The sequence below is a fragment of the Delphinus delphis genome, chromosome 3 (assembly GCF_949987515.2).
Source record: "Delphinus delphis chromosome 3, mDelDel1.2, whole genome shotgun sequence".
Taxonomy (NCBI): Eukaryota; Metazoa; Chordata; class Mammalia; order Artiodactyla; family Delphinidae; genus Delphinus; species Delphinus delphis.
Window position 1 is genome coordinate 79099289 of NC_082685.1, and position 14200 is coordinate 79113488.

At 37.0% G+C, this 14200-nt stretch overlaps 1 protein-coding gene across 2 annotated transcripts in view; it reads left to right on the top strand.

The window, feature by feature from the left end:
- Positions 1–14200, top strand: part of PGGT1B (protein geranylgeranyltransferase type I subunit beta) — a 60701-nt gene that overhangs the window by 24090 nt on the left and 22411 nt on the right. For both annotated transcript variants that reach the window (XM_060009002.1, XM_060009003.1), the window contains exons 5-6: positions 1039–1171; positions 14089–14134. In XM_060009002.1, the coding sequence (XP_059864985.1) occupies positions 1039–1171; positions 14089–14134 (179 nt within the window). The remainder of the gene's footprint in view (positions 1–1038; positions 1172–14088; positions 14135–14200) is intronic.

Sequence of the window (14200 nt, forward strand, 5' to 3'; positions counted from 1 at the left end):
TTTTTTTAAGTTTAGGAAGTGATAAAGCAGTAGTGATGCTATCTAAAGAAAAGACTTTGCAAACAAATCCTGCCACGTTGTTATAGCTGTAGTCCATCTACTGCTGTGTCTATTTTCCTGTCAGTATTTTAAAAACACTGCTGTTGATGAGGGGAAAATTAGTGGAAACATATAAGATAAATTGACATTAATTGGAAATACTATAAAACTAAATATTTACCTCAGCAAGTACATGTGACTAATTTCTCAATAATTCATTATAGTCTTTGGTCACTGCTATCTTATCCTTATTTATAAATAAAAGAATAGATATGAAATACAAACTATTATGTACTTCTCTAAAACTAATTAAATATGTGAAAATTAAATTAAGACAATATGATCGGGGCTTCCCTGGTGGCGCAGTGGTTGAGAGTCCACCTGCCGATGCAGGGGACGCTGGTTCATACCCTGGTCTGGGAGGATCCCACGTGCTGCAGAGCGGCTGGGCCCGTGAGCCATGGCTGCTGGGCCTGCACATCCAGAGCCTGTGCTCCGCAATGGAAGAGGCCACGATGAGAGGGCTTCGTACCACAAAAACAAAAACAAAAACCAATATGATCAGTTAATTAATGGTTATCTCTATATACATTGAGAAGAAATTTCGCATAAGCAGAACTTGGGCTTGAGAATTTCTTACTACCCAATAGGTCCCTGCTACTTTTTCTGCTATTAATTCTCAAGCCACTGTGCCATAGCTTTCCATGGCTGAGAGCAAAGAAACTTACTCTGAGTGGTGGCATCTGGGAAAGAGTAACTGTGGTAGTATGTTAAGCTACCCAGAAATTGAACTTGGGAGTACAGTGTTGATTTAGAGGTAGTTTTATATTATTCAAATTAATAGTCCTTTATTGAATAATACAAGTAGTATATGGTTTTTAAATCTGTATTTAGTGATAGCTTTTTCTGTGAGTGAAGACATGAAGTAGGTGTTTCTAACTAACCCCCCTACAAAAAAATAAATTATAGTACAGTAAATCATATGGTTATTATTTTCAGTTTTTGTGCAGTACCTGAAGGCAGTGAAAATGACATGCGATTTGTATACTGTGCTTCCTGTATTTGCTATATGCTCAACAACTGGTCTGGCATGGATATGAAAAAAGCCATCAACTATATTAGAAGAAGTATGGTGAGTTGTGTTGATAAATTGACTCTTTGTTTTAAGTTATTACTGCTGATATATGGGGGCTGGGGCATGCCTCATCTCTTCTAGCAATAATTTGGAAATAAGGATAATAAGATTGCTTTCTGGGTACATCATATATCAGAATAGCCATTTAAGAATAATATTCAAGGAAAGTTTGACTTTTTAGCCATTAAATTTTAAATGTAATCTGATTGTGTCCAAAGAAACTGTCTTTAGCAGAAAGACATTAGTCAGCCTTAGAAGCAAAAAATAGTAAAATCTCAAAGGTAAATGTTGAACCTATCTTAATAGGGATCATTGGGAAGTCGCAGCCAAGCATAAAGGAGAATTACAGTGCCCTTGGTGAGATTATTCCTATATTGGGTGTGAGGTGTGAGTTCCTTAAGCTATTTTGACTAGCAAGATTGACTAGGCTGACAGTAGATTTTTGGATCACTTTTGGTTTCTTAATACTTTTATGTGGGTTTTTTTTTTTAATCTAAGGTTTATTTTGAGGAGAATATCAAGTAGAAATTTTATTCTTTCACACAATACAATTTAGTCTTTTTATCAACAATAGTAAGGAAAACTTAGTTTAGTCTCAGCCAGAACTATCCTTTGCTCTACTTTTTAGTCTCTCATATACAACCAGAGAAATAGAAGTGCTGCTTCCCAGGTCTATTTTACTTCCTAAATATGAAATTTTTATAGATTAGAATATTTTAGGCTGTTAATTCAACTTTTACTAGTCCATATTTCAGAACAAAAATGTAAGTTCTTAGAGGAATGGAGTTATTTTTAATTGAATGTGTGAATGTGAATCAGATTTTATAGAATCTATAATAGCACAGGTTTTTAAAAGCCTGTGGAGGCAGAAAGACGAAACCTTTAAAGGAGTTTTAACATCTTTATTGGAGTATAATTGCTTTACAAAGATGTGCTTTATAAAAGGAGTTTTAAGAGGAAAGGAGGTTTATGTTATAGACAAAGGTGGGAGATATACATTTTGGCATGAATATTGCAGAAATAACACCATGTTCTTCTCAGTGCATTGTATTTGGAGGTACAACATGTTAATTTGCTCTATTATTGGTGATGTTAACTTTAATCACTTGGTTAAGGTGGTGTATGCCAGATTTTCCTCTGTAAAGTTAGCATTTTTCCCTTTGTAATTATTTAGTATCTCATGGTGAGATACTTGGAGACTGTATAAATATCCTGTCCCTCATCAAACTTATCCACTAGTATTGGTATGCATTGATATTTTCCAGCTCTATCATTCATTCTGTAATTATCAGTTAAAATTCTACAGTTATGGAAAGCTTTCCCTTCACCTTTATCTACTTATTTATTTAATTTAAACAGGCACTCTAGATTCTTGTTTTACTCAATGGGTTATTATCTGTAACTATTATGATTTATTTTGATGCTGTCCCAGATTCAGCCAGCAAAAACCCCTTCACCCCTTCAGCCAGCAAAAACCCCTTGTGCCCTTTTGGTGTGTCCCCTTCATTCTTTGAGCACCTCCTTGTCTTCTGGTACAAGATATTCCAGGTTCATAGTTTAATTTCCCAGCCTCAGTTCTGAAATTGGTCATTTCTTCAAGGAGTTCTAGTTCTTATTGGAGGATGATGTTTAGAAACCACGATTTGGGCACAAAATGTGCTTATTGGTACTGGGATATCACTGCTTCTGGCCCCTCTCTCAGAGGTAGGAAATGTATATATATATACACAGACATCCCCCTTACACACTTATACACATCTATATCTTTTTATCTATCTATCTATCAATCAAAAACCGTGAGTTCACACTAATACCTCAAATTTTAATCCAATACCACTAGGTTCATTTTAACCTTCCTTTTTTCATTTGTAACTCCCTTCTCAGAGAGTGACAAACCTGTCTCCTATTATCCAGAATGCATTGGTTCTTTTTGTTTAGAGCCTGAAGGTATATAGTCAAAATGTTATATTTAAGAAACACTTGAGTTACTTCTTTTATTCCCTCCACCCCCAACCTTTAGTTTGTTTATGTTAATTTATTTGAAATAAAGTTGTTTATTTGTTTCTGTTTGGATTCTATTTTAGGATTCCCCCCAACTTTGTTGATTTTATTTCTTTAATATGTGAAATATTAACTCGGTTTTGAAAGTCATAACTATACAAAAAGTTATATTCAGAGATGTGTAACTCACAGGGCTTCCTGTTCCTTCTATCTCCACCCCCTTCCTAACTCCCATGTTTGCCACCTTGTTCCCATTCACTCTGTAGGTAAACGTTCTCATTGGTTTTTGGTTAGGCCTCCCTGTACTTCTTTTTGATGAACAGATATGTACATTTTTATTTCTGCTTTCTTACTCAAAAGAGTACTTTTTTCAGTTTGCTTTTTACATTTAACAATATAGCTTGAAAACCACTCTATATCAGGTCATAGAAATTTTCCTCATTTCTTTTTTAACAGTTTTGTAGTACTCCATCACGTGCACATGTCATAGCTTTTTCCAGCTCTTCTATATATAGGCTACATATTTTCCAAATGCGAACAGTGTTGAAATTCATACCTTCTACATGTGTGCTTATGTATTGTTGGGGATATAACTTCAGAATAAATTCCAAGCGGTGGAATTGCTTAATCAAAAAGTAAATGCATACGGGGGGATTGGTTCAAGGTGATGGAGTAGAAGGACATGCACTCACTCCCTCTTGCGAGAGCACCAGAATCACAACTAACTGCTGAACAGTCATCGACAGGAAGACACTGGAACTCACCAAAAAAGATACCCCACGTCCAAAGACAAAGGAGAAACTGCAACGAGATGGTAGGAGGGGCGCAATCACAGTAAAATCAAATCCCATAACCGCTGGGTGGGTGACTCACAAACTGGAAAACAGTTACACCACAGAAGTCCACCCACTGGAGTGAAGGTTCTGAGCCCCATGTCAGACTTCCCAACGTACGGGTCCAGCAATTGGAGGAGGAATTCACAGAGAATCAGACTTTGAAGGCTAGCGGGATTTGATGCCAGGACTTTGACAGGACTGGGGGTAACAGAGACTCCACTCTTGGAGGGCACACATAAAGTAGTGTGCACATCAGGACCCAGGGGGAAGGGGCAGTGACCCATAGGAGACGGAACCAGACCTACCTGCTAGTGTTGGAGGGTCTCCTGCAGAGGTGAGGGGAGGCTGTGGCTCACCATGGGGACAAGGACACTGGCAGCAGAAGTTCTGGGAAGTACTCCTTGGCATGAGCCCTCCCAGAGTCCACCATTAGCCCCACCAAAGAGCCTGTAGGCTACAGTGCTGGGTCACCTCAGGCTGAACAACCAACAGGGAGTGAACTCAGCCTCACCCATCAGCAGACAAGTGGATTGAAGTTTGAACTGAGCTCTGCTCATCAGAGCAAAACCCACCTCTACCCACCACCAATCCCTCCCATCAGGAAGCCTGCACAAGTCTCTTAGATAGCCTCATCCACCACAGGGCAGACAGCAGAAGCAAGAACTACAGTCCTGCATCCTGCAGAATGAAAAACCACATACACAGAAAGATGGACAAAATGAAAAGGCAGAGGACTGTGTGCCAGATGAAGGAACAAGATAAAACCCCAGAAAAACAATTAAATGAAGTGGAGATAGGCAACCTTCCAGAAAAAGAATTCAGAATAATGAGAGTGAAGATGATCCAGGACCTCAGAAAAAGAATGGAGGCAAAGATCGAGAAGATGCAAGAAATGTTTAACAACAACCTAGAAGAATTAAAGAACAAACAAACAGAGATGAGCAATACAATAACTGAAATGAAAAATACACTAGAAGGAATCAATAGCAGAATAACTGAGGCAGAAGAATGGATAAGTGACCTGGAAGACAGAACGGTGGAATTCATTGCCACAGAACAGAATAAAGAAAAAGGAATGAAAATAAATGAAGACAGCCTAAGAGACCTCTGGAACAACATTAAATGCACCAATATTTGCATTATAGGGGTCCCAGAAGGAGAAGAGAGAGAGAAAGGACCCGCAAAAATATTTGAAGAGATTATAGTCTAGAACTTCCCTAACATGGGAAAGGAAATAGCCACCCAAGTCCCAGAAGCGCGGAGAGTCCCAGGCAGGGTAAACCCAAGGAGAAACATGCCGAGACACATAGTAATCAAATTGCCATAAATTAAAGGCAAACAAAAACTATTAAAAGCAGCAAGGGAGAAATGACAAATAACATACAAGGGAACTCCCATAAGGTTATTAACAGCTTATTTCTCAGCAGAAACTCTACAAGCCAGAAGGGAGTGGCATGGATATTTTAAAGTGATGAAAGGGAACAACCAACAATCAAGATTACTCTACCTGACAAGGATCTCATTCAGATTCGACAGAGAAATCAAAAGCTTTACAGACAAGCAAAAGCTAAGAGAATTCAGCACCACCAATCCAGCTCTACAACAAATGCTAAAGGAACTTCTGTAAGTGGGAAACACAAGAGAAAAAAAGGACATACAAAAACAAACCCAAAACAATAAAGAAAATAGGAATATACATATTGATAATTACCTTAAATGTGAATGGATTAAATACTCCAACCAAAAGACACAGGCTCACTGAATGGATAGAAAAACAAGATCCATATATATGCTGTCTACAAAAGACTCACATCAGACCTAGGGACACATTCAGACTGAAAGTGAGGGAATGGAAAAAGATATTGCATGCAGTGGAAATCAATAGAAAGCTGGAGTAGCAATATTTATATCAGATAAAATAGACTTTAAATTAATGAATGTTACAAAAGACAAGAAAGGACACTACCTAATGATGAAGGGACCAAAATCCAAGAAGAAGACAATAACAATTATAAACATATATGCACCCAATATAGGAGAACCTCAATACATAAGGCAGATGCTAAAAGCTATAAAAGAGGAAATTGACAGTAACACAATAATAGTGGGGGACTTTAACACCTCAGTTACACTAATGGACAGATCATCCAGACAGAAAATTAATAGGGAAATGCAAGCTTTAAATGACAAAATATACCAGATAGATTTCATTGATATCTATAGGACATTCCATCTGAAAACAGCAGGTTACACTTTCTTCTCAAGTGCACATGGAACATTCTCAAGGATAGATCACATCTTGGGTCACAAATAAAGCCTCGGTAAATTTAAGAAAATTGAAATCATATCAAGCATCTTTTCCAACCACAACGCTGAGATTAGAAATAACTTACAGGGAAAAAAAACCTTAAAAAACAAACACATGGAGGCTAAACAATATGTACTAAATAACCAAGAGATCACTGAAGAAATCAAAGAAGAAATCAGAAAATACTTAGACACAAATGACAACAAAAACACGATGATCCAAAACCTATAAACAATCTAACCTTACACCTAAAGTAACTAGAGAAAGAAGAAGAAACAAAACCCAAAGTTAGTAGAAGGAAAGAAATCATAAACATCAGAGCAGAAATACATGAAATTGAAACAAAGAAAACGGTAGCAAAGATCAATAAATCTGAAAGCTGGTTCTTTGAGAAGGTAAACAAAATTAATAAAACTTTAGCCAGACTCATCAAGAAAAAAAGGGAGAAGACTCAAATCAATAGAATTAGAAATGAAAAAGAAGTTACAACGGACACTGCAGAAATAGAAAGCATCATAAAAGGCTGCTACAACCAACTCTGTGCCGATAAAATGGACAACCTGGAAGAAATGGACAAATTCTTCAAAAGGTATAACCTTCCAAGACTGAACCAGGAAGAAATAGAAAATATGAACAGACCAATCACAAGTAATGAATTTGAAACTGTGATTAAAAATCTTCCAACAAACAAAAGTCCAGGACCAGATGGCTTCACAGGTGAATTCTATCAAACCTTTAGAGAAGAGCTAACACCCATCCTTCTCAAACTCTTCCAAAAAATTGCAGAGGAAGGAACACTCCCAAACTCATTCTATGAGGCCACCATCACCCTGATACCAAAGCCAGACAGAGATCTACCAAAAAAAAATTACAGACCAATATCACTGAGGAATATAGATGCAAAACTCCTCAACAAAATACTAGGAAACAGAATCCAACAACACATTAAAAGGATCATACACCATGATACAGTGGGATTTATCCCAGGGATGCAAGGATTCTTCAGCATATGCAAATCAATCAATATGATACACCATATTAACAGATTGAAGAATAAAAGCCATATGATCATCTCAATAGATACAGAAAAAGTTTTTGACAAAACTCAACACCATTTAGGGTAAAAACTCTTCAGAAAGTGGTTATAGAGGGAACGTACCTCAACATAATAAAGGCCATATACGACAAACCCACAGCAAATATTATTCTCAATGGTGAAAAACTGAAAGCATTTCCTCTAACATCAGGAACAAGACAAGGATGTCCACTCTCGCCACTATTATTCAACATAGTTTTGGAAGTCCTAGCCATGGCAATCAGAGAAGAAAAAGAAATAAAAGGAATCCAAATTGGAAAAGCAGAAGTAAAACTGTCACTGTTTGCAGATGACATGATACTATACACAGAAAATCCTAAAGATGCCAGCAGAAAACTGCTAGAGCTAATCAATGAATTTGGTGGAGTTGCAAGATACAAAATTAATGCACAGAAATCTCTTGCATTCCTAGACACTAAAACGAAAGATCAGAAAGAGAAATTAAGGAAGCGATCCCATTCACCATTGCCACAAAAAAAATTAAATACCTAGGAATAAACCTACCTAAGGAGGTAAAAGTCCTGTACTCAGAAAACAATAAGACAGTGATGAAAGGAATCAAAGATGACACAGACAGATGGAGAGATATACCATGTTCTTGGATTGGAAGAATCAATATTGTGAAAATGACTATACTACCCAAAGCAATCTACAGATTCAATGCAATCCCTATCAAACTACCAATGGCATTTTTTGCGGAACTAGAACAAAAAATCTTAAAATTTGTATGGAGACAAAAAAGACCCCGAACAGCCAAAGCAATCTCGAGGGAAATAAACGAAGCTGGAGGAATCAGACTCCCTGACTTCAGACTATACCACAGAGGTACAGTAATGAAGACAATATGGTACTGGCACAAAAACAGAAATATAGATCAATGGAACAGGATAGAAAGCCCAGAGATTAACCCACGCACCTATGGTCAACTAATCTGTGACAAAGGAAGCAAGGCTATACAATGGAGAAGAGACAATTCCTTCAGTAAGTGGTGCTGGGGAAACTGGACAGCTACATGTAAAAAAATGAAATTAGAACAACACTCTCTAACACCATACACAAAAATAAAATCAAAATAGATTAAAGACCTAAATGTAAGGCCAGACACTATCAAACTCTTAGAGGAAAACATAGGAAGAACACTTCGACATAAATCACAGCAAGATCTTTTATCACCCACCTCCTAGAGTAATGGAAATAAAAACAAAAATAAACAAATGGGACCTAATGAAACTTAAAAGCTTTTGCACAGCAAAGGAAACTATAAACAAGGCGAAAAGACAACCCTCAGAATGGGAGAACATATTTGCAAATGAAGCAATGGACAAACGATTAATCTGCAAAATATATAAACAGCTCATGCAGCTCAATATTAAAAAAACAAACACCCCAATCAAAAAATGGGCATAAGACCTAAATAGACATTTCTCCATAGAAGACATACAGATGGCCAAGAGGCACATGAAAAGCTGCTCAACATCACTAATCATTAGAGAAATGCAAATCAAAACTACAATGAGGTATCACCTCACACCGGTCAGAATGGCCATCATGAAAAAGTCTACAAACAATAAGTGCACTGCAAGACCCTTGCACTGTTGGTGGGAATGTAAATTGATATAGCCGCTATGGAGAACAGTATGGAGGTTCCTTAGAGAACTAAAAATAGAACTACCATATGATCCAGCAGTCCCACTACTGGGCATATACGCTGAGAAAACCATAATTCAAAAAGAGACATGTACCCCAATGTTCATTGCAGCACTATTTACAATAGCCAGGACATGGAAGCAACCTAAGTGTCCATCGGCCGATGAATGGATGAAGCAGATGTGGCACATATATACAATGGAATATTACTCAGCCATAAAAGGAAATGAAATTGAGTTATTTGTAGTGAGGTAGATGGACCTAGAGTCTGTCATAGAGTGAAGTAAGTCAGAAAGAGAAAAACAACTACCGTATGCTAACACATATATATGGAATCTAAAAAAAAAAATGTTTCTTATGAACCTAGGGGCAGGACAGGAATAAAGATGCAGATATAGAGAATGGAGCTGAGGACACGGGTAGGGGGAAGGGAAAGCTGGGGCAACGTGAGAGAGTAGCATTGACATATATACGCTACCAAATGTAAAATAGCTAGTGGGAAGCAGCTGCATAGCACAGCGAGAGCAGGTCAGTGCTTTGTGACCACCTAGAGGGGTGGGATAGGGAGGGTGGGAGGGAGACTCTAGAGGGAGGGGATATGGTGATATATGTATACGTATAGCTGATTCACTTTGTTATACAGCGGAAACTAACACAACATTGTAAAGCAGTTATACTCCAATAAAGATGTTAAAAAAAAGTTCAAGAAGATTTCTCAGAAGGGAAAGATCTGAGTTTCCAGATATCCTGAAAGGACCACTGAGGGCCCATTATAATGGATGAAAATAGGCTCAAACCCAGGAACATTACTGTGAAATTTCATAACACTGGAACAAAGGAAAGATCCTTCTTTGCCTTGACTCTTAGAGGATGTTCTCCACCAAAACAAAAGAGTAAACCAAGAAAGAGGAAGAGATAAGAAATCCAACTCAGGTGAAAAACATAGGAAGTTCCAAGGTTGATAGTGAAGGGAAGTCCCCAGATGACAGCTCTGCAACAGTGTGGAGAGCACTCAACCCAGATAGGACAAGGATGGAGGAGTGGGGGGGCTCTGTTCAAGACAAAGACAGACATTGGTAGGTGTCTAATGGTGGTTGACTGTGTCTATCAGAAGCTGTGTCTATTAGACGGTCAGTACAAAGTAAAACACACAAATGGGGGAAAAAGTAACAGTTAATTTCAGGAAAAATAAGAAAATAAACAACCATAGTCCACAATGCTCAACTGTGAATTGTATTTTCGTAGACAGGTTACATAATCACAGAAGTTGATTTAAGCAAAGTGTAGTATCCTCGGAGCATGGGGCACAGGAACAGAGGGGAATGGGGTGTAAGAGAGTTGGATGCTTATCTACCATAATAAATGATAGAATATGTCTAAAAGTCACAATTTAAAACAGTATGATCTAGGCATATTATTTGGAAGCACCAAGATGTATACTCCAGAAGAAATGGCCAAATACTGAAAAGTGGTTGCCTCTGGAAAAGGGTACTGGAGGAGTGTGAGGAATGATGCAGGGAATCACTGTTTTGTTATAAATTTTTGTTATAAAGTTTTCAGTACCATTTAACTTTCTAAATGATGAATGTATATACCTTTGATAAAATAAATTTTAAAAAATGTTATGCTTTTCTAGGGTTTTATTTTAATAATTTTTAAAAAGCATATGTTATGCTTTTCTCAAAATGAAAAAATAAAACAAACATAAAGGAAAAAAAAAGAATTACCATATGATGCAGCAATCCCACTGCTGGGCATATACCCAGAGATAGCTATAATTCAAAAAGACACATGCATCCCAGTGTTCATTGCAGCACTGTTTACAATAGCCAGGTTATGGAAGCAGCCTAAATGCCCATCGACAGACGAATGGATAAAGAAGATGTGGTACATGCATACAATGGAATATTACTCAGCCATAAAAAAGGAACGAAATTGGGTCATTTGCAGAGACATGGATGGACCTAGAGACTGTCATGCAGAGTGAAGTCAGAAAGAGAAAAACAAATAGTGTATATTAACACGTATATGTGGAATCTAGAAAAATGGTACAGATGAACCAGTTTGCAAGGCAGAAATAAGGACACAGATGTAGAGAACAAAAGTATGGACACCAATGGGGGAAAGCAGGGGGTATGGTGAATTGGGAGATTGGAAATGACATATATACACCAATGTGTATAAAATAGATAACTAATAAGAACCTGCTGTATAAAAAAAGTAAATGCATACATAAAGTTTATCAGATATTGCCCATTTTCTCTACAAAAGGTATGAACCAATTTATATTCCCACCAGTGTATGAGAGTGCCTGTGTCCGCACAGTGTCACCAATAGAATGTGTTTTCACACGGTTTTTATTTTTACCAATATGATGGGTGAAAAATGGTATCTCAGTGTTTTTAATTTGCATTTATTTTATTAGGAATGAGTTTGACCATTTTCTTAACTTTAGGACTGTACAAAACCAGGCCACAGGCCAAATTTAACCTGTAGTCCCCAGTTTGCTGACCCCTACTTGTAGTCCATTATTTTTCCTTTTTCTTTAGGTATTCCAATTTAGTGTGTTTTCTTTCTTTGCTTATCTTTCATTTCAACCACTTTCTCTCTGACCCTTTTTACTTCTTTATCTCATTTTTATTCTCTTTGCTGTTTTCAGCCTTTCTTAAATGTCCCTTACTGTGTTTTCCTGAAATCATTTAATTTTTATTTCTTCCTACTGTTTATCCTTTTCATTTTTTAACGTTAAATCTCTTTTCATATTCCCGAATGCTTATTTGAGGATATGCAGTTGAGTTTGGGGTGCTGTATTACAGTTTTCCTTTGCTTTATCACCATTTTTTGGAGGTGAAGGCAGATTTTCCTATACTGGGATGTTTTCATTCTGATTGTTGTGTTTTCATCTCAGAGTTACTTTGTGTAGATTTGTCTTTTTCTGTTTAGTCATTAGTGGATTTTTTTTTTTCTTACAAGAATTCCTAGTTTAAGAGTGCCCTCTTTTCAGTGCAGAGAAACAAAGTATGATTTCTTTAATTTAGAGTGTCTTTTTGTTTGTTTGTTCAGTGATTGGGGAAGGTTTGTGAGTTCTGTGATTTTCTGGTAGGAGAAAGGTTCTCTTTTGTTTCCCGGGTTTTTGCATTTTGTTCTTTGGAGTTTTCATTTATTTGGTCTTCAGTGGGCCCTTCTCCCTTCCTTTTTTAACTGTCTTCACCAGACTTATGCCCATTGAATGCTGCCACCTTGACTTGCACACTCTCCTCGGTCTTTTCTCTGTAGTCACTGTTCAGTGTTACCAGAGCTCCTACAGTACAGCATCCTCACTTTGCCTGGTAGTGCCAGACTGTAATGATGGTCTTGCAGGCTGAAATGATGCACAGTGATTTTAATCATCAGTGGGAAAAATGACACTTGTTTTGTGACCTTTATAATTTTTTGCCAAAACATTAAAAACTATTACCGTTATAAATGTACACAGAATTTTTAAATGGTAAAACCAATGTTTATTTATTAGTACATCATAATTTAAAACATTAGCAATATTGAAAATTAAAGTGTTTTCTGTGTAAAAACATTCATCAGTAGTAGCTTGAACAGCACTGTTTGTCTTCTCATTATATAATTTATAATATGGAGCAGGCATCTTTTCTGTCTTGGTAAATGATCATACTCCTTTCTAAGTTTGTATCAGCTTCCAACATTCTGTCCTTTGCATTTTCATTGTGAAATATCTGAGAGTTCCTTTTATGTGAAGTTTTTGCCAGCATCTCTTCTCTAGAACATCTCCATCTTTTTCATCAGAGCCACTTTCCTCATTTATGTAGATATTTCTTTCGCCTTCACTTGATTTTTCTGACTGCATATCTAGTCTCAATCAGCCAGCACTGTCATGATAACTGTTTCTTATATTACTCTGTTTGATCTCAATTTCACTTTCAGTGTTAACTGCTTTTCATTTCTTTACTGCACTTTCATCTTTGGTAGCCAATCTCCTTTTTTGATTGTTTTTAAAACATCATGTGGGTTTATCACTAAAAGACAAAGAGACAGCACAGCCACATACATTGCTGTCTGTGTGAACTGAAAAACATGTGCAGTGACCAATTACCACAGACTTTGAAAAAGGTGACGTGATTGGTCACTGATTGTGATACACATCTATTATGTATGTAATGGTTTGTGGACTGAGGAGCTAGCAGCAAGTTTGTACTTTATGCAGTTGCTAACTGTTAATATATTGTTATTACTGAAATTTGAACCATACTGTGTTACTTAACTAAGCGGGGGTACCTGGAATTTGTGTATATTGGAACTGTGCAAAGCAAGGATTGCCTGTATTTCACACTGAGGCTTTTCCTAGTGATTTAAGCTAGTGATTTTAGGTAATCTCAGACCTGCCATTAGCGCCTCTCCTCTCTCTTCCTCACAAGTTTTCATAGATTGCCCTTGCTCTCTGCAAAAGTATGTCAGGAGTGTGGGATTTGATGTTTCTTCTTCTGTAGAAAGGAAATTTGAAGCTTGAGCATGTCTTCTAGCTTTGACAAGGTTTCAGTTTTATGTAGTTGTATTGTTCTTATCCTGTTTTGATTTTGTGGGATATGTGGGGAGATTCAAATTTAGGCAGGCACCATTATCATTGGCTACCTAAGAGCCTCAAAATAGATTTGTGTTTATAATGTTATAGGAGTATAAAATCCTTACATTTTCCTTAAATTCATATATTCTTGAAAGTGAGAGAGGAATAAAGGTTGGGGCTTCTTATTGGGTAGAAATTAAATATGTAGGTGCCATCTTTGGACAGTATTCTCAGAATATGCCTACTGCATACATTTACTGATTTGGCTTGGTGAATAAGACAAGAGCAGGTACTTGAAAATGCCTAGATGTATTTCATTGTGGGAAAGAGTGCATATTTTGAAAAATATAAAGGAGAACTAAAATTAGATCAAGAGACAAAAAATGAGCATAATGACAACTTATTTATTTATTATTATTTCCCTGTTAAACTGAACATATTTTTCTTTTTCAGTCCTATGACAATGGGTTGGCACAGGGAGCTGGACTTGAATCTCATGGTAAGGCATCTTAAAATAAATGGACATGTAGTTTCTTTTGTTCCTTCAAATAACATCATGGTATCT